The sequence below is a fragment of the Hypomesus nipponensis genome, chromosome 9 (assembly GCF_054491055.1).
Source record: "Hypomesus nipponensis isolate SF chromosome 9, ASM5449105v1, whole genome shotgun sequence".
Taxonomy (NCBI): Eukaryota; Metazoa; Chordata; class Actinopteri; order Osmeriformes; family Osmeridae; genus Hypomesus; species Hypomesus nipponensis.
In genome coordinates this window covers 22,263,992-22,284,503 of record NC_140369.1, presented here as the reverse complement: position 1 = coordinate 22,284,503, position 20,512 = coordinate 22,263,992, and the positions used below count along the sequence as shown (strand labels likewise).

At 41.0% G+C, this 20,512-nt stretch overlaps 1 protein-coding gene and 1 long non-coding RNA gene across 5 annotated transcripts in view; one reads left to right on the top strand and one right to left on the bottom strand.

The window, feature by feature from the left end:
• Positions 1-20,512, bottom strand: part of LOC146273483 (uncharacterized) — a 91,113-nt gene that overhangs the window by 18,862 nt on the left and 51,739 nt on the right. The gene's annotated exons all lie outside the window — the stretch shown is intronic.
• Positions 1,520-19,821, top strand: aldh1l1 (aldehyde dehydrogenase 1 family, member L1). 4 transcript variants are annotated; one of them, XM_084704611.1, is made up of 24 exons: positions 1,520-1,652; positions 2,267-2,412; positions 3,064-3,123; positions 3,201-3,322; positions 3,469-3,549; positions 3,838-3,939; positions 4,027-4,116; positions 4,216-4,353; positions 8,357-8,482; positions 8,743-8,834; positions 9,359-9,503; positions 9,816-9,935; positions 10,036-10,163; positions 10,255-10,405; positions 10,594-10,664; positions 13,175-13,280; positions 13,527-13,614; positions 13,717-13,810; positions 14,054-14,153; positions 14,251-14,349; positions 16,166-16,331; positions 17,450-17,555; positions 17,650-17,849; positions 19,381-19,821. In XM_084704611.1, the coding sequence occupies exons 2-24, from the start codon at positions 2,277-2,279 to the stop codon at positions 19,434-19,436; spliced, it is 2,577 nt and encodes an 858-aa protein (XP_084560737.1). In that variant the 5' UTR covers positions 1,520-1,652; positions 2,267-2,276; the 3' UTR covers positions 19,437-19,821. The 4 variants fall into 4 exon arrangements, with proteins under 4 accessions (XP_084560737.1, XP_084560736.1, XP_084560735.1 ...); XM_084704610.1 differs by having other exon boundaries at positions 3,070-3,298; positions 3,384-3,549; XM_084704609.1 differs by having other exon boundaries at positions 3,064-3,298; positions 3,384-3,549.

Genomic DNA, 20,512 nt, shown 5'->3' with positions numbered 1-20,512 from the left:
GGAAATACACTTTGTGTCAGTGAGGACTTGGAGTGGTGCAGTATCAATGAGCAGTGCTCCCCTTTCAACGCTAATGCACTGAGCCAAAAGTAAACACCATCTCTGCAGTGTTGCAACATGCTTGTTAACTTTGTAACCATGCACCATAATACTATATATTGAAATATGTACAGTATTGTAAAAGTTGGAACAATTAAAGAACTTGATGAAATATTTCAATTGTGTTGTCCAATTGGCCACAATTCAACAACAACAAAAACAATGTTTTATATGCAATTTTTCTAACATACATGTTTGTTTGTTTTTACACCAACAGTTGGGCTAGGTTTTAACTAGGGGGAGCATATTGCAGTTTGGCATGCAGACACACCAAGTAAACTGTAGGCCATACTGTGTAAGGGTTGTCCTTTGCACTTTGTTCTTTGCTACAGCTCTGAAATGAACTTGAGATCATTGACCACCTGAACATGTTACAAAATGTATAATTTGTGTGTGAAGGTCTATATGCATCTATGTGAGATCAAGAGGGATTCTAGCCACAATTGTGAAAATTGTTAATTACATGAATTGGCCACTCTCATGGAAGTAACTAGCAATATGAAGAATGCATAATTGGGCCCATTGTGCTCACAAGGGGAAAAGCATGTTACTTATGTTTTAGGATTAATTGTCAAAGTCTGTTTATTTTTCAAATATACAAAATCTTCGCCGCAGGAACATATTTTATCAGGGGGGTGCTGGGGGGGGGGGGGCTTTATGTTTCCGCCGGTGCCACGGTGGTGGATTTTCAAGTAATACCATTTCGAATTCTCGTGCTGTCAGCAGGGGGTGCTGCAACACCCCGAGTTCCCGCGGCCATGTACACAAGGATAGGTAAGACCCTTAATAGTGAAATGTTTGTGCTAAGGCTCCAGTAGGGATATTATCAATAAACTGCAGAAGACCTAAAAATAGACTAGAGACCGCTAAATAGTCAACTATTAGGCCTACCTGTACAAATAAAATCAACCTTAAATATACAATTAGAATTAGCAGTATTTCTGTTGGAGCAAAAAGATAAAAAGTCAGACTCAACTGACCTGGGTGTAACTATTGGCCATGTTTCCTTTCTTAATTTCTATGTAACAACCTAGATAGGGACCAAGAGATAGATTCAAGAAAGTCTATTAATCATGAACTGCGTTAATTTAATTAGAAGTCAGTGAAGCCATTTTTAGAAGATAGGCTACTAAATACAATTATTGTTATGTGGATGAATTGCAAACACCCTTCAAGTTTAACTTTTAAACCGTATGAATTGCAAACACCCTTCAAGTTTAACTTTTAAACCGACTGGTTTGCAATTCATACACACCTTTTACAGTAGAATATTTTTGTCAAATAAACATTTTAATGTGAAGTTGATTAAATGTTTTCCTTTTTTGTGTGGGTTTTCCTTTACACAAGCACCATTTGCGGTCACAGATTGGTAGTATATCTATGCCCTCCCCTTGCGCGCTTGAACCGTCCTATCATGTTAACTTTCTGTACTGTTGCATAACAGTTGCTCTCGCGTGTAACAGCCTTTTCTGACAGTTGGGCGAAATAAAAAGCCACGATTTCCATTAATTTGCTCTCTTTGCGTCAGCAGGGGAATTTTATCAGCATAAGGGGTAACGTTAATTCTTATAAATCATCCGCAATATGTTTGTTTGTCTTATCGATAACTTGGTGCAGCTAGATCATTTTAACATTATTGTCTGTACAAAGTAGGCTATTACAGAAGTGTATTAACAAAGTTCTGTGCAAATGCCCAACCGTATTTCATACTAGCATCATTTTGCTTGCTGATTAACTATGTAGGCCTACGTGAACAGGGAACGGTTTGACTGTCATAAGACGGTGTCTGCTGGTTTTAGTTTGAAAAAGAATGATGTGCATTCTTGAAAAAGTTCAAGAAATTCTTACATGCATTTTTAAAAATCATTATTTAAAGTTTGCAACAGATGTGTGTGACAGAAAAACAACATTCTTGCACCTAGCAGGCTTTGAGTTTGACCAAAGGGGTACAGAGCTGTTAAGCTTCTCAGTAGATTAGCCACTACTGGTAAAGCTCGACTACAGAGAAATATAGCTACTTGCTTGAAAAATGCTTGACATTTGCCTCTGGCAAGCCCAGGTGCTAGATTTACCAGGGTATAGTTGGCAGTTATCTATTATTCTCATTTATTTTACAATATATATATATTACATATTTATTTGTCCTGTGGTAACCTGTGGTTATCAGGACCTTGTGAATGTCCAAAATGAAGATAGCTGTGATTGGTCAGAGTCTTTTTGGACAAGAGGTGTACAAGGAGCTGAGGAAGGAAGGACACATCATTGTTGGAGTTTTCACTATACCTGACAAGGATGGCAAAGCTGACCCTCTAGGTGAGAATGTTAACTGCACATAATTTAGGTTTGATAATGAGTTAATGAATTGTACACACAATTTGGAATTAAGCCCACTTAGAATACTACTATCGGAGTACAATAGGACACCCTCTCCTTTAAATGACATATTTGTTCTGTAGAACTTACCTAAAGCCAATGTATGTGCATGGCTGTTCTGTTGTCAAAATGACATAGTAACAGATAATCTGGAATGCCCTTTGGACTAATCTTTCCTTCTGTTATCAGTAGTAGAAACCCAGTCCCCCAAAGCATTTAACTACCTATGTGGATTACCTTTATAAATCTGCAGGGATCTCGGACTGATTTATGATTTATGTCAAGTGAGCTGCTCAATGTACTGATAAGATGCACTACTGCCATGTGTATTCCAAAGTAATCCATGTTAATGGTCAAAATCTAAAAGAGGAAAATAGGCATTAATAAAGCATATAATTTGATGTTGTGTCATTACCTGCTATCAAGTAACTTTCAATGTATGAAAGCAAAAAAAAAACCTGCTTTTGAGAACAGGTAGCCCATAATAATCCATGGAATCCTTAAATACACACAGCCTCATCATGCTACATAAGCTGTAAGATGTAAGCTTCTGTCTCGGATAGGCTTACTTACATTGCTATTACTGTGCAGCAACAGAGGCTAAGAAGGACAATGTGCCAGTCTTCAAGTTCTCCCGTTGGCGGCTGAAGGGTAAGGCCATCCCAGAGGTGGTGGACCAGTACAAGGCCACTGGGGCCGAGCTCAATGTCCTGCCCTTCTGCTCCCAGTTCATCCCCATGGAGGTGATCGACCACCCCCAACATGGCTCCATCATCTACCACCCCTCCCTGCTGCCCCGACACAGGGGGGCCTCTGCCATAAATTGGTGAGGCACTACAAGGGGAGGAATGTGAGTTGGCATATGGTCATTTGCACTGATGTTCACTAATTTTGGGGGTGTGGCTACACAGGACCTTGATTCATGGCGACAAAAAAGGCGGTTTCACTCTGTTCTGGGCGGATGATGGACTTGACACCGGACCAATCCTTTTACAGAAGGAGTGTGATGTTGAGCCTGACGACACTGTAAACACCATCTACAAGAGATTCCTCTTCCCAGAGGGAGTTAAAGGCACAGTAAGTCATGTAACAAGTAATGGCAAATAATAACCAACAAGCCATCTGCCATCAAGTTTAATGGTTTTCAGTTGGCTGGTAGTACTGTTACATCTTGTAGTGTTGAAAAACTAAATATGTGGCCTGGGTCAAAGCAGTGCAAATCTTCAGTCAGGTACAAACCAAAACCCAGTGCATGAAAATGAAATCACAGTAAATGGACCATTCACCCTCACTGGTAAAGGATATTGATATATGGTAATATGTAAAGTCCCGATCACCTAAAAGGTTTTGCTTTCTTGTTTCTAGGTAGAGGCTGTGAGGTTGATTGCAGATGGAAATGCCCCAAAGATTACTCAACCAGAAGAAGGGGCTACATATGAGGGCATCCAAAAGAAAGATAATGCAAAGGTAATGTTTTATCAGATTGACACTTTGGTAATAACAGCAGGTCTTCACTGCTGTTTCTGATTTGCCATGTCCATGGTTTTCATGTAGATTGACTGGAATCAGCCAGCAGAGGCCATTCACAACTGGATCAGGGGAAATGACAAAGTCCCTGGAGCCTGGGCAGAAGTTGACGGACAGGTAATATACTGATAATCCCACACAGGCGTCCTTTACATAGTTTTCAAGTCTTACGAGGATTTTACCCAATATTTGAGAAACTTTGTTTTTTCCCTGAAGAAAGTGACGTTCTATGGCTCAACCCTTGTTGACAATGACACAGGAGCTAATGGACAACCACTGGACATCCCCGGCGCCACCAAACCCGGGATGGTCACCAAGACAGGGTTGGTGCTGTTTGGAAACAATGGCAATGCGGTAAGCTGATGATCTCTGAGATTCTGTGTTGGAATACAAATTTGCAAAAAGAGGTTGAAAATGTACTCAGTATAGACTTGTGGTGGGCATAGATTTTTTTAGATTAATCTCACTGTAATTTTGGGGTTAATCTAGATTAATCTAGATTAAAGTGGCTCATTTGAATTCCGCAGAAGGCATTCAGAATATGTGTGCTACCCAAATAATGACCAAAAGTAAGTCTTTGAGAACAGGTTTCTCAAGCCAGGTGGCACATTAGACCAGGGGCTCATCTCCTGTTTCCAAAATGCATCACAAACTGCTTGAGAAAGCTGTTTTACTATGATAATTGCTGATGAAAATAAATTATGTTCAATAAGATATACTTGTGTTTATTAACTGTTAATTAGATTAGTTAGCTTGGCTTATAGAGCTGTGCTGACGGGCTTGCCTCAGTTGCACTTAAACATAGTACTTTGACGACGACTCTTACCCTGCGCTACATCAGTGCTTGGCCCGGCAACTTCCGCATTAGCTGCTAAGGGATGCTTTGCGTTTAGGTGGTATTTGAGACTAGAAAAACTGGCACAGTAAACTAATTCCGCATCGCACAAGGTGCAAACAACCTTAGTCTTGTCGAAGTTTCCATTGGGAAGCTTCTTAAAAAAAAATTTTCCCTGAAGCAAACCTGGCGGCTACATAGCTGCATCCATGTTAGCACGTCACGTTTGATGTGGTAAAATCATACACAAGGCATACACACAGGTTTGAAGACTCATTTTCGCCCCCTACAGTGCAATTCGGCTACGTATACATCCGCGCTAAAATATCAAGGTGAAAGTATAGACCCAGCTCCCAACTTTGAGAATAGATTAACGGCAATATTTTTTTAGCGCCCGATAAGAGTCTCTCGTTAACGCAGCTCGTTAACGCCGATAACGGCCCACCACGAATTTATTGTTCCTCAGAGAAGTACTTTAATCTATACCACCACAATTGGTGAACTATAAATATATATATATTAGGGCTGTCAAGCAATTAAAATATTTAGTCGCGATTAATCGCATAATTTCATATGATTAATCGCAATTAATTGCAAAATTATTCAATCTATTTGATCTGTTAAAATGTTACCCCAAAAATGATATTTTTGTGGAAATAACATTAAAAGGGTGTACTTAACTTCAGATAGGCCTAACTGGATGATAATGTCCATATAACAAGTTCAGATGGAACACAACTTAAATTATAAGGGAGTGTTACTCACTTACAAACTATACAGCTGTATAATAAACATCCACAAAATTAGACTTATTCTGGATTATAAAATATATTTAAGACATGTTGTCTCATAGTTTATTACGATATCATGCTCATAATATTCAAATCTCACTCAAACATACTTCATATACTTAAACAACCACAGATTGACCTTAATATTGAACAACACAGTTTCTAGCTTGTTGAACCCAGTCAGCTGCTCGCTTCTTTTGCGAGTGTTGTCTGCCATATATTCCCAGAGCGAACGGTGCTACTGCTAACGCTGCTAACGCTGCTGCTAGCTGTGTGCTTTGCTTGCATGTGATAGTTTAGGCTTGAAGTACTCCGGTGATAACTAAACTCAGCCTGACAATCAGTAGGCTACACACTGCCTTAGTTTTGTCAACTGAGACGTCTTGAAACTTTTAATCCCTCTCTCCATCATTCAGCTACCGTCTGCAGTCAAAATCATGTGACGACAGGTGATTCCCAGGGTCAAAAAGAAACCTGCGCTAACGGCACTATTTTTTTGTTGTTGCGTTAAAATGAGATTGCGTTATTAACTTTGACAGCCCTAATATATATATATGTATATATATATATATATTTCAGCTATTCATACTGTTTTTAGATTTTTATGTTGTCCCTTGTTGCACCAACAGGAAAAGCACTCCACATTTTGTTGTATACAAATACAATGACAATAAAGGCTTTTCTATTTCTATTAAGGTGGCTTATTCTAGTTCTAGCTAAGTAACCAAGGTAACTTATACCTCGGAACTAGCCTGCTCCGTGTCAGGCTAAAAGTCGAGCTAAATTAAGATGAGTTGCAAATAATTTCAGGCAGGCGGAAACAGATTCTCAAAAGAGAGTTCCGTCGAGTGAAAGGGAGTCAGGTGGCTGAGCGGTTAGGGAATCAGGCTAATAATCAGAAGGTTGCCGGTTTGATTCCGGTGACATTGTGTACTTGGGCAAGGCACTTCACCCTACTTGCCTCAGGGGGAATGTCCCTGTACTTATTGTAAGTCACTTTGGAAAAGAACTTTCTGCTAAATGACAAAATGAAAATTCCGACCCGCAAAGCACGTTTGTTCCGTCCGTGCGTCCCATAAATGCAGACTTTTTTGCCTGAATTAATTTACGCGTTTACTTCATCTCCAAATGTTATCATCATCTACCGCTTGTCCGGGGGTCGGGTCGCGGGGGCAGCAACCTAAGCAGGGAGGCCCAGACTTCCCTCTCCCCAGCCACTTCCACCAGCTTTTCTTGGGGGATCCCGAGGCGTTCCCAGGCCAGCCGAGAAACATAGTCCCTCCAGGGTGTCCTGGGTCTTCCCCGGGACCTCTTCCCAGTGGGACATTCCCTGAACACCTCACCAGGGAGGCGTCCAGGAGGCATCCTAATCAGATGCCCGAGCCATCTCAGCTGGCTCCTCTTGACGCAGAGGTTCTACTCTGAGCCCCTCCCAGATGACCAAGCTTCTCACCCTATCTCTAAGGGATAGCCTGGACACCCTGCGGAGAAAGCTAATTTCGGCCGCTTGTATTCACGATCTCGTTCTTTCGGTCACTACCCATAGTTCGTTACCATAGGTGAGGGTAGGAACGTAGATTGACTGGTAAATAGAGAGCTTCGCCTTTTGACTCAGCTCCTTCTTCACCACGACGGACCGATGCAGAGCCCGCATCACTGCGGACGCTGCACCGATCCGCCTGTCAATCTCAAGCTCCATTCTTCCCTCACTCGTGAACAAGACCCCGAGATACTTATTTTTTATATTTTATTTTTAGGAGATACGTTAACTCCTCCGCTTGGGTCAAGATCTCCTCCCCGACCCGGAGAAGGCACTCCACCCTTTTCCGGTTGATAACCATGGCCTCAGATTTGGAGGTGCTGATTCGCATCCCAGCCACTTCACATTCGATTGCAAACCGCTCCAGTGAGAGCTGAAGTTCGAGGCCCGATGAGGGGCCCAGGGTCTGAAGAAATGCCCCCTTCCAATCCTTCCATTATGGGGCGACCTTGATAGCTGGAGAGGGCCAGCTCCTCAGCAGGAGTGAAGTCCTGTGGAGGAGGCCCCCTCCAGTTTTCTTTGCAAAAAATGTTTTCATGTTGGCTGCAAGCAATTTCATTGTTCTATAGGTCCTTTGTATACCAATATCCTACAAAAGGGATGACTCAGGCAATTCAGCCTTGTACTTTGGCCTTAAAATATGTGCACGTATTGCCTACTACTCTTTTGAATTATGTTGTCACAATCCAGCTCTCCTCTTCCGTACTGAGGCTTAATGTTAATACACTGTTCAGTTTCCCATTTTCCTTCAAACCATAGGGGAATTAGTTCCAGTTGTTTGGTCAATATTGACCCCCTATAATCTTGAAATAAATTTGCTGAAACACCAGTTACAGGACGGTACATGGTCACATGTGAATCATGTAAATTGTAGGAACAATAGTCGATAAACATACTCATTGTTAGATTTCTAGTTGTAGGCAATGAAGAAGACCAAATACAATTTCAATTAGCATTGACTTTTCGTTGTAGCATTGGTCCTTTGCAACATATGAAATGATGTTAGCAGTACATCAAATTTAGAGTACGAAAGCTTGGTTCGGCACCATCTACAGAGAGTTGCAATATTACAGATTTGCTGCTAGTAGGGGATGAGGGGACACTTCAACCTCCATACCTGTCACTAGTCATGGGTCAATAAACAGTAATATTTGTGTTGTGTTTGTGTGTGTTTATCTTACTTGTGTGTAGTTGCTGGTAAAAAATTTACAGTTTGAGGATGGGAAGATGATAGCGGCATCGCAGTATTTCAAATCTGGAGACAGTGCTGCTGTGCAGCTTACTGAAGAGGAGAAGGCCTTCGCTGGTCAGATGCAGGTGAGCCTGCTAACTAGCTCATTTCTTCTTTTCACCCTGGGGTAGATCAAAAAGATTAAATCATCGGTACCCCCCACATCATTGTCTTTGTGGTGGTTATGTCTAGCAAAGACTACCAAGGTTAGGCAGCTCCAATGAAGATGTATACCCTTTGCTTGCTTTTGATAAGAGTTTAAATAACTTTTAGGAGTACAATTGAACTAGTGTGCTTTTGATAACCTATCGAGTTAATGGGATTAATGATTATTGTATTCCAAAAGGATGTGTGGAAGAGCATTCTAACTAACGTGGACAAGATTGAAGATTCCACTGACTTTTTCAAGTCAGGTGCTGCCTCCATGGACGTGGTCAGGTACTGTAAACACTTTTCTACTGAACCTTCTACCTCATCTCATCTAGCTCCTTCTCTTTCAACTCTCCCAACCACTATCCAATCCTATCTGCTTTTCACTCCATCACTTCTATCTCTCCTCCAAGTGTCCTCCATAACCATGTGGTTATATATGTGAGGTACCCCAATATAAACCTCATTCAATTTGATTTAATTTTGTGTATTTATATCCCTAAAGGGCAGTTGATTCTGCAACAAGACCAGCATACAGACAAAACAATTTATGGCTTACATAATACCATACAAAACAATACATTACACACAACAAAACACAACAACAGCCCCAGGCAACACCTCCCCCCCCCCCACCCCACAAGCTTTCCTCACTACCTGGTCAGTAGGGTGACTCTGCTGGATACATTACATCTTAAGACTGGTATTAACTATTGTAAACAGAGGTGTTTTTGCCTTCACACTAAGACTGCCATACCAGCATAACATTGAGAATATACAACATTTGTCTTTCTCTGTCTCTCCATCTGCAGGCTGGTGGAGGAGGTGAAGCTGAGAGCCAGTAGCTGCCTGCTGCAGAATGAGGACATTTACATGGCCACCACCTTCCAGGACTTTGTCCAGATGTGTGTGAGGAAGCTCAGAGGAGAGGATAGCGAGGAGCTGGTTGTGGACTATGTGAGTGGTACTGAGCATTATCATGTCAGCATTATCACCAAGAACATGTCAGCATCATTCTGCTAGCATTATCACCAGCAATATTACAAGTTATCATGTCAGCATTATCACATACCGTCATGCGTTGCAGCATTTTGTTTGCAAAACAGTTTTTCCCATCATTCTGAGAATTACATCAAACCACAGTAGGAACACATTGGTTAATACACGTTTCAAACTTATAGTCCAAAAAGCTTAAAAAGACACTGAACCGAAAACTATTTGGGATTACAAATGTTTAATATATGTGTGTGGGTCTCCACTGCACCCAAGGTGGAGAAGAACATCAACAATATGACCATTCAGATGCCTCATCAGCTCTTCATCAATGGACAGTTTGTGGATGCAGAGGGAGAGAAGACTTACGAGACTATCAATCCCACAGATGGAATGGTAGGGAAAGAGAAGGAGGAAACACAAGGAAGAGAAAGAAGTAGTGTCTCCATAATTTACACTTATTCTCTGATATAATTTTGGTTTCTCTAACTTGTAGGCCATATGTGACGTCTCTCTCGCTCAAGTCAGTGATGTGGACAAAGCTGTAGCTGCGGCTAAGGAGGCCTTTGAGAAGGGCGAATGGGGCAAGATGAACCCTAGAGACAGAGGCAGACTAATGTACAAGTGAGTCATTTTAGAGTTATTTATTTACCCATTTAAGTGCATTCTATTTAGTTTTTATATGTTTTGAACCATTGAACCTACTGACCTCCAGGCTGGCTGACCTCATGGAGCAGCATCAGGGAGAGTTGGCAACCATTGAGTCCTTGGACTCCGGGGCCGTCTACACCCTGGCCGTCAAGACCCATGTGGGCATGTCCATACAGTCCTTTCGCTACTTTGCCGGCTGGTGTGACAAGATTCAGGTAAGATGGGAGAGGAGGGTAAAATCTTAATACATAGTAATAATTAATACACACAATCATTTCTTTAGATTCCCTCACAATCAGAGGATAATACTCAGCTCAGATTTGACTAGTGTTAAGTTGTCATTTGCTGAATGGGTAATGGAGGTGGTACCAGTAGTATTAATCACATTGTCTTCCTCTTACAGGGCTCCACCATCCCCATCAACCAGGCTCGGCCCAATCATAACCTCACCTTCACCAAGAAAGAACCAATAGGGTGAGAAACACAACAGACACACTTGTGCATCAGTCACTACGTTTACATGATGGAATCAATTCAAATCTAGCTTTATTCGAATAATGCAAATTTTTTGGGCAACTGCTATTATCCTAATATATATGGCAGTGAATAAACCGAATCATTGGCCAAAAGCATTACATATCCCAGTACGATACGTGGCGCTGTTTTCATTACAACTAGTGGTGATACAGCCCTTTCCGCTTGACCTCTTCACCACTAGCAACAACAACAACATCAACATTTCGAGAAAGACAGAGAGCAAAGTGAAGCACTTTGTCAGTGGGCATTTCGTGCATGATGACAATAGGAGTACTGCAAATGCAAACGGCGCTATTGGCTCGCGTTGTTTGTTTGTTTCTGCCGGGCCGACAACTTATCGTCTTTTTCGACTTACAGGTCACGACCTGGGAGGGAGGGTGGCAGGGAGTCCAGTTCATAGTCCAATTCACCGTTTACAAGCATACAATGTCCGAATTATCAACCGATTCGGATCGCGTCATCTCGGGGTGTCGATTGGATCGTAGTCGGACCACTTAGCCATAGTCTGCAAAAATGCGGACTTATGAAAATTGTGCCTAAAGGGCTCAATCTCTGCGAAAGAGCCCTCGCGCACTTGGCAATTTGACAGTGAGACAGCTCTAAGCCCTTACAGACTTATGGTGCGTTCACACTGCAGCGACGTGATGCGAGCGACAACATGTTTTCCATTAATTTTCTATGGAGCCAGGCGAATCGCTTGCGTGGTGCATTGTGGGTAGCGACGCGACGCGACAGAGTTGAGATTTTCTCAACTTTATGCAAATAAGGAGCAATTTTCGCTAGCGATGGCCAATCGGAGTGTTTTCTTGTTTCTCGTAACGTGGCAACCATGGTAAACATTAATAGCTTTCTAAGTTTCAAGGTGGAGGAGAAACTAATTGTTTGTGTGGCTGCTTACCCAGTCCTGTACGATACATAGCTGTATTCGTACAGAGATGTAAAATTTTTTTTAAACGAAGCATGGCGCAAGGTTGCCAAAGTTGTTGGTGCTTGTACTTTCTAATTCAGTTTAGTGACATTACGTAACTTTGTTCTGTAGTAACTAGCTAGCCCGGCTGGAACTCCCTATCACATCGACAGATTAACAGAGACTGAGTAATGTAATAAAACGTTTTTTACACATGTGAACGTGTATGTATATTAAACAGTTTTTTATTTTGTATACAAGTTGTATTTTGATTGATGTTGCGAGTAGCACTACGTAAACCCAAGTCTGCACACTTGGCCATTACAACTACAACAGTGACTTTAGAGAACTACATTCTACATGAATCTGTTGAAACGCCCCCGAGCGTGGTGAACTGTGGGAAGGCGAGCGATGGCAAGCAATTCGCGTCGCTGCAGTGTGAACGCACCGTTAGGGCCTCATTTATCAAGGCCTTTGTTTCCAGGTGTTAATTGTTTGCAAAGACTGACTTAACCGATGCGGGCTATTTACAAACAGGGCGCACTTGTGTAAAATCGCAGATTGCGTGCCACATGAGATATTTGCTCTTTCAATATGCGTTCGTGTAAAGGTCATTGGGAAAGTGGGAGTTCCACCTACAAAGGTGGGAGGATATGCGTAAAGTGCGCCTAATTATATATTTGCCAGTAAGAGTGCGCCTCTATTTTGCGGGGGAAATTCACCGCCTCTTAAAAGCAGGTGTAAACCAGGAGCACGTTTTTCTGTGTGTAGAAATGTACCTTATTCAATGGCAGCAGTGATCAGAGTAAGGCGAACCATAGGCCAATTTTGAGAGTGTGGATGTTCTTCATGTTCGTATGCTTCATGTTGGTTACCCACAATGTTTTTGGGGGAATCTTGTTGTTTATGATCATTGACCTATGCACTTTTGTAAAGCTCTCTCTTCGAAGTCACTTTGGATAAAAGCATTTGCTAAATGAATAAATGTACATGTAAATGTTCTGCACAGTAATATGTTCAAGTTTGCGGTTAGTTCATGCACTTCACTAAATTTAAGCTTGCGCTTTCTTTTTCCCGTAGGAAGATCCATGATAGAAATATGCGGGCCCATTGTTTTTTTAGAGGCGCGATAAATGCGCTCGAGGGCGCAGTATGCGCTGATTGCCTGATGAGTGTCAGGTTTGAGAAATAGAAAAAAAACAGACGCAGCGTTAACTGGGCCATTGTTAGTAAATTAGGTCCTTAGTGAGAATGCGCCTCAAAGTCTGTGAATCTGTGATTGGCATTGGGATTGGGTCTAAACGTTCCTTCTCAGGTGTCAATCACAGATATGGGCCACCACAAATAAATCTATGTATGGTAAAACTGTGCATTCACACAACCCAATAGCAATGTACAAATATAAGCCATTCACTTTCATGTATTAATTTCAACATTCACTGCAAGTGTCAGAAACATGCATCCTAAACATATCCCTAAAGGTGGTTATATCTCTTTTTCACAGTTGTCCATATATATCTTCATAATGTTTTTTTCTCAGAGTTTGTGGTATAGTGATCCCCTGGAACTACCCTCTGATGATGCTAGCCTGGAAGACTGCTGCTTGTCTGGCAGCTGGGAACACTGTAGTCCTGAAACCAGCTCAGGTTACTGCATCTATAAACCATTACAGTATGTGTGGAAAGATTCCGAAAGCATACATTGTGGAGGTTAAAGGGTAGTGGTGCATTTTAGACTAGAACAATGGGGTAAACCAGTGAAGTCGTAGCAACGACTGCTTTACATTACATTTGTTAGCTTGACACCAGTGCCGACAGCTTGTCCTTAAATTGAGTTTCTGTCTTTCATAATGAAGATCATGTGTATGAATGTATTTTTATATCTGCCACTAGGTGACACCTTTGACAGCTGTGAAGTTTGCAGAGTTGGCATCCAGAGTGGGATTCCCAAAGGGGGTTATCAACATACTTCCTGGATCTGGTATAGACACACACACTATTTCACTGAAAACCTCTTACATCTATGGTGCTCCATTTATACAAGTAAATTAGAAAATATAGTTATGGTCCACGTGTACATCAGGTGCTCTGGTTGGCCAGCGTCTGTCGGACCACCCTGATGTACGCAAGCTGGCCTTCACTGGCTCTACAGAAATCGGCAAACATATCATGAAGAGGTAAACAGTCTCTCAGCTTGGTGATTGGTGTAGATTTACCTTGACCCCAATAAGTAAATGTGCATCCCATTGTGTCTTTATCTTTTTTTATCAGAGGTGTGAAAGTTCATGTTAAGAAAGCAGAAGTACCACCACTGAGCCAATTTGCACAGTTTTTGCAGAATGGCAAAAAACAACTGGAACAGTTATGGTAATAATGCTATTCACTTAACCGAAACTTTAATACCTCTCTCCATCCCACAGCTGTGCAGTTAGCAATGTGAAAAAAGTATCGTTGGAGCTGGGGGGTAAATCACCTCTTATCATCTTTAGTGACTGTGATATGGACAAAGCAGTACGCATGGTCAGTGCAAATCCAGAATAATATTTACAGCAAACCCTATATTTCATTGCATCAACCAGTGCTGGACTGTACATTGACCTGTGTGTACGTGCTTCAGGGCATGAGCTCTGTGTTCTTTAACAAGGGTGAAAACTGCATTGCGGCCGGTAGGCTGTTTGTGGAAGACACCATCCACGACCACTATTTGAAGAGAGTGGCAAGTACCTGATTTGCTATTGGTGAAACACTGATTTAGAAAACAACAGTCGACAGTCTCTACTGGCCTACATATGTAAATATAGTGTGAGGATTTTTTTTTGATCCCCTGATGATTTTGTACGTTTGCCCACTGACAAAGTATTTGAATTATCTGTCTATCATTTTTATGGAAGGTTTATTTGAACGAGAGACAGAGAGACAGAATAACAACAACAAAATCTAGAAAATTGTTATAAATTGATTTACATTTTAATGAGTGAAATAAGTATTTGACCCCTCTGACAAACATGACTTACTACTTGGTGGCAACCCCTTGCAATCACAGAGGTCAGATGTTTCTTGAAGTTGGCCCCCAGGTTTGCACACATTTCAGGAGGGATTTTGTCCCACTCCTCTTTGCAGATATTCTTAACTTTGCAGTTAAGTGTTTTGAGGCTGACGTTTGGCAACTCGAACCTTCAGCTCCCTCCACAGATTTTCTATGGGATTAAGGTCTGGAGACTGGATAGGCTACTCCATGACCTTAATGTGCTTCTTCTTGAGCCACTCCTTTGTTGCCTTGGCCGTGTGTTTTGGGTCATTGTCATCCACGACCCATTTTGAATGCCCTGGCTGAGGGAAGGAGGTTCTCACCCAAGATTTGACGGTACCAGGCCCCTCCAATGTCCCTTTAATACGGGGAAGTTGTCCTGTCCTCTCACAGAAAACACCCCCAAAGCACCTGTTTACACCTCCATGTTTGACGGTGGGGATGGTGTGCTTCGGGTCATAGGCAGCATACCTCCTCCTTCAAACACAGCGAGTTGAGTTGATGCCAAAGAGCTCGATTTTGGTCTCATCTGACCACAACACTCACTCAGTTCTCCTCTGAATCATTCAGATGTTCATTGGTATTGAAAGAACGAGGCCCGCGCTCACTGCGAGCATGCATGCATGGCGCTATTCCGACGCCCTCACCTATCTCGCGCGTGACCCACGCACTCTGCGCTCGGGGTCTCTTGAATTTGCATAGACGGGGCTGTACATGCGCTTTCTTGAGCAAGGGGCCCTTGCGGGCGCTGCAGGATTTCAGTCCTTCACGGCATTGTTTTCTTGGGACCATGGTCCCAGCTGCCTTGAAATCATTGACAAGATTCTCCTGTGTAGTTATGGGCTGATTCCTCACCATTTTCATGATCATTGCAACTCCACGAGGTGAGATCTAGCATGGAGCCCTAGACTGAGGGAGATTGACAGTTCTTTTATTTTTCTTACATTTGTGAATAATCGCACCAACTGTCATCGCATCACCTTCTCATCAAGCTGCTTGGCGATGGTCTTGTAGCCCATTCCAGCCTTGTGTAGGTCTACAATCTTGTCCCTGACATCCTTGGACAGCTCTTTGGTCTTGGCCATGGTGGAGAGTTTGTAATCTGATTGATTGATTGCTTCTGTGAACAGGTGTCTTTTATACAGGTAACAAAATAAGATTAGGAGAACTCCCTTTGCACTCCTAATCTCAGCTCAGTACCTGTATAAAAGACGCCTGGGAGCCAGAAATCTTTCTGATTGAAAGGGGGTCAAATACTTATTTCATTCATTAAAATGCAAATAAATGTATAACAATTTTGACATGCGTTTTTTTTTTTTGTTGCTGTTATTCTGTCTCTCACTGTTTAAATAAACCTACCATTAAAATTGATAATTTTTTTGTCAGTGGGCAAACGTGCAAAATCAGCAGGGAATCAAATCTTTTTTTTCCCCTCACTGTAGAGTTATGTCATGCTTCAGCTTGTATTTAAATGTTTTTCCCTGTGTAATATTGGTTTGGCCAGGTTGAGGAGGTTGAGAAAATGAAGATTGGTGATCCTTTGGACCGTTCCACAGACCATGGACCCCAAAACCATAAAGCCCACATGGATAAACTGGTAGAATACTGCCGTGCTGGAGTAAAGGAGGGGGCCACCCTAGTATGTGGGGGGAAACAGGTCAGACGCCCAGGTAACTTCAGATTTTTTCTGTCAATAACTTTTGTATCTATGTCAAAAACAGACTTCTGTCTTTGTCTTTCTATCTCTGTTCATCTCTGACAGAGAAGAGATGTCTTCCTGTTTAGGAAAAATATATAAATAATTTCTTTAACGGTATCCAGTTTTGGGTCCAAAATGAGTATGTATGTTTAAATGTGATAAAGGTTGGTTTAATTCTCCCCTACTGGTATTTCATTGTTTTTTTCTTGCAAATGTGTAAATTAGTCTGCATTTACAGGAGGGTTTTAATGTCTATGGGCCAAGGCTTTGAAACGGTTCAACGAACAAAAATGAAAACCAGAAACAATCTTATATTATGCAAAAACAAAAAAAAGAAATCATATTTGTAATACATTCTCGCACAGAAACGTTTATTTGAAATAATTAATTAATTGTAACCGGTTAATAACGTTCTTTTTTAGTTATTTTATTAAGTACAACACATTAGATTATGTTCTGCTTGCCATACGTTTCTTTCAGTCTTCCTCTGAACGCAAATCCCGTATTTGGATTTAAACTTAACGGTGCCAGGGCTATTACATGATTTAAGTGAAATGTGGTGTGGTCGTTTTAATCTTCTGCAAAAGGTAATTATTATGCTATGTACTAGCTAACAGAACATTTTGGATGCACTTGGCCAAAAACTGAAACCAAAAATTACTTCTTATTTTTTCAAAACTTCAAAAAGTTGTTCTTCTTTCTTACGTTTTCAGGGTCACACACAGCAGGGGCTCTTGCCTCTTCATCTTTATGAATAGCTTAAGGGAGAGCTTTTTAGAAATGTATCATGATTGATTATATGACATTGTGTTCATGGCAAAAGGCGACATACAAAGTCATATTTGTGAAAATGTCTCACTTTACCAATATTCACCCTACTGTCATATTAACATGGAACATTATTAACCGGTATTTCATTTAAGTTCCAACCGGGTCAGGAATGATCATTTTAAGTTGGAACGTAAACTGGAAAATTTAAAATACCGATTATGCTCTGAATGAACCGTTTGAAAGAAAATTCAGGTATGAAACCCTGCTCTGGGCAATATTTTCTTCAGCTTTCTTTACTCACCTTTATCTCTTTATTAGGTTTCTTCTTTGAGCCCACGATATTTACAGATGTACAAGACTACATGTTTATTGCAAAAGAGGAATCATTTGGCCCAATCATGATCCTCTCCAAGTTCAAGAGTGGGTTAGTATGACACATTAATTGCAGTCCCCAACAAATCCCTAATCCTTCCTTCTGGTTAATTTGACTTAAATATTTTTCCATCCCTCCCTCCCAGCGACCTGGACGATGTCTTGAGGAGGGCAAATGCCACAGAGTATGGTCTGGCATCAGGCGTGTTCACACGTGACATCAGCAAAGCCCTGTACGTAAGCGAGAGGCTGAACGCCGGTACAGTCTTTGTCAACACGTACAACAAGACGGATGTGGCCGCGCCGTTTGGAGGCTTCAAGCAGTCTGGTTTTGGCAAAGATCTTGGTAAGACAAGGGATAGGTTTTAGTATGTTTACACAGATACACATACAGACTCAAGTTTTATCAAACGTTTGGAGTGAGATTACCATACCTGTCAACATTTGGTTACAAAAATTGCGGGGGGGCTGGTAATGTTTTTGATTGGCTGGTAGGGGCCATTTAACTCACTATAACTTGAGACAACTATCAACTTAGCAGAAAACTTCCCTCAGAATGCCTGCGCCATTAATTCTATATAGCAGGACAAGTTATCCCTTACTTCTCAGAGTGAGAAATGGTTGAAATGCATGAGTCTTATAGCGAATGTGTGAGACTTGAGAGCCCTGTATATGGCAAACAGCTAATGTATGACTCTTAACACTAGAAACTTTGAGCGCTAGTTATTTGAGCACACTGAAGAGAAATAAATACATACGCTCTCTATCGAATTCCGGGATCCTGCTTTATTTTCCTAGATACGTCAGCCAAACACGCTGAAGATGTGCTTTGAATGTTGACAAAGCTACTTGTCAAACATTATGTTCAAGGATACTTGACTCAAGACTAAATCTGCTGATTCACTACTTGGTGATTAGGACGGGGGATGGGATATTTGCAATTTGTCTACACAGACAAAGCCTACTTACAAAACATTACAGCTATTATAGGCTAATAGACTTGTCTTTGGGAACTGTGCTAGAACGGTAGCCTACTGAATGGAGTTGGGAAATGGGGTTAGTGGGTGCTTCTATTCTTACAATGTTCACTGTCTATTATCCGTCAGAATAGTTGTAGTAGATAGGTCATCTACTAGATTTATCAAATGCAAATTTCATTTTACACACATATGCGCTCATGCCTAGCCAGCAATCCACACTGGGAACTAAAACCCCAATATATCAATATAACATTATTTACTGCCTGTCTTGTAATACTGATTCTTATATTGACTAATTACACTTCCCTCAAATTATTTGCAATGCTTGGACTGTGCCCTGACAATAAAACAAGAACAATAGATGTTTTGCCAGGATAACTGGATCTATCAGACCATTGGATCTATCAGACCATTGAATGTTTATGATGTCCCTGTGTGTTTATTTTTGAATAGGGACAAAAATTTGATTATTGTCAGCCAAAAATAAATGTTGGTAATGTCAGGCTACACATTTATAGATCAAATGCAGTCTAACCTGCAACGTGTGTGACATCCTTTAGAATAATTACATTTTGCTGAATGATTGATGGGCTAGAAACAAACGTTCTAATGAAATACCATCAACACAGACAAGAATAACAGATGGATGAAGGCAAGTTCATTTTCTGACCTTGCCTTGGCTAAGAAGTGCCATAGCTATTATTACTTGTCAGTAAAAGCGTCCCTGTCTGAAGACTGGATGGTGATTTGACCACCTATCCAGACCATAAGTTGGGAAAAATGGCATGGCACTTCTAGTGTTAATGCTACTATATTCATATGCTACTAAACAGCCATTACCTTTGTTAGCCTAAACTGTGTGTAATGAATGCCCTTATTCTGCATGTGTTTTAACAGGAGAGGAGGCTCTGAACGAATACCTGAAAACCAAGGTTGTGACCATTGAATATTAAGTTTGGAATGAGAGATATTGATATCATGTTGTTATAAATTGGCAGAAAAAAAGACGGAATGGAATCAGTATTACTGGCAATGGAAATATAACCCTGACAAGAACCTGGTGACTGTTTTTATATCATTAGCTTTTTTTTCTGTATAAAAACTTGTCATTTGACCAGTAGGGCCTACTATTTGAGTTGGGAGTTTGTTGTAATTCAAAAAACCATATGCTTTCCTCAGTCATATATATAATATGCACATTTGTGAACTACCAGAAGTCTCAATGTTATCTTTAACAAACCACTTTTTAACAACCAACTGTAGATCTACATATGCTGAACCTGTATGTTTTGTCCCTTGTCTCTAAAAGAAATAAACAACACTATCTAAATTCCTCGAGAGATGTATCAAGTGGATTGAATTATATACAATGGATTCATGCCCTTTGTTTTCATCAAGTAATTTTATCTGTGTATTGTTTTTTCCAAGAAATATGTGACACGCTCTGGTGGAAAGGGACGGTTGTCGGCCAACTAATTTCTCAGTTTTTTTACCGATTGTGAAAGTGCAGATTCAAATGTGTCATACATTGAAATCTGAAAATAGTTGAAGAAGATACGCATAGCCTATCTGAATATTGATAAACCAGGAAAGCCCAGATATTCTGCTTCAAAGATTTTAAACCTTTTCACACTTTGAGAGGTGAAATTATTTTACAGCATAGTTAGTAGTTCAACAGGAACAGCGTCGAGCTCCAAGCTTGAACAAGTACTTGTTCATTCAACTTTACACCTATAATCCATGTTGAGCTTGCAAAAACTACAATCAAATTTGAGATTTCTTAACGAAAATCAGGCGAAAGAGACAAATTTAGCCGCCGAGCCCCATTCATGGATACCATATGACGTCACTGTGTTTAAGCGCCGCCATCTTTGTGTCTGAAAGTGTAGCTAAGCCCCGGTCACACCAAAAACATAGAACAGAAAGTAACCCACAGAAAGTAAAAAATGCCTGCCATATGTTGTGCTGTTGGATGCAACAACAGTCGCCAAAATAACCCAGAGATACGATTTCAGTGTATCCAAAAAGA

What these genes read in the sequence shown, in the direction of transcription:
- aldh1l1 (XM_084704609.1), top strand. Translation starts at nt 2,277, where the DNA reads ATGTCCAAAATGAAGATAGCTGTGATTGGTCAGAGTCTTTTTGGACAA. An exon ending in GCCTCCATGGACGTGGTCAG is followed by an intron (nt 8,835 to 9,358) that starts GTACTGTAAACA and finishes CTCCATCTGCAG; the next exon opens with GCTGGTGGAGGAGGTGAAGC. An exon ending in GCTGGTGTGACAAGATTCAG is followed by an intron (nt 10,406 to 10,593) that starts GTAAGATGGGAG and finishes TTCCTCTTACAG; the next exon opens with GGCTCCACCATCCCCATCAA.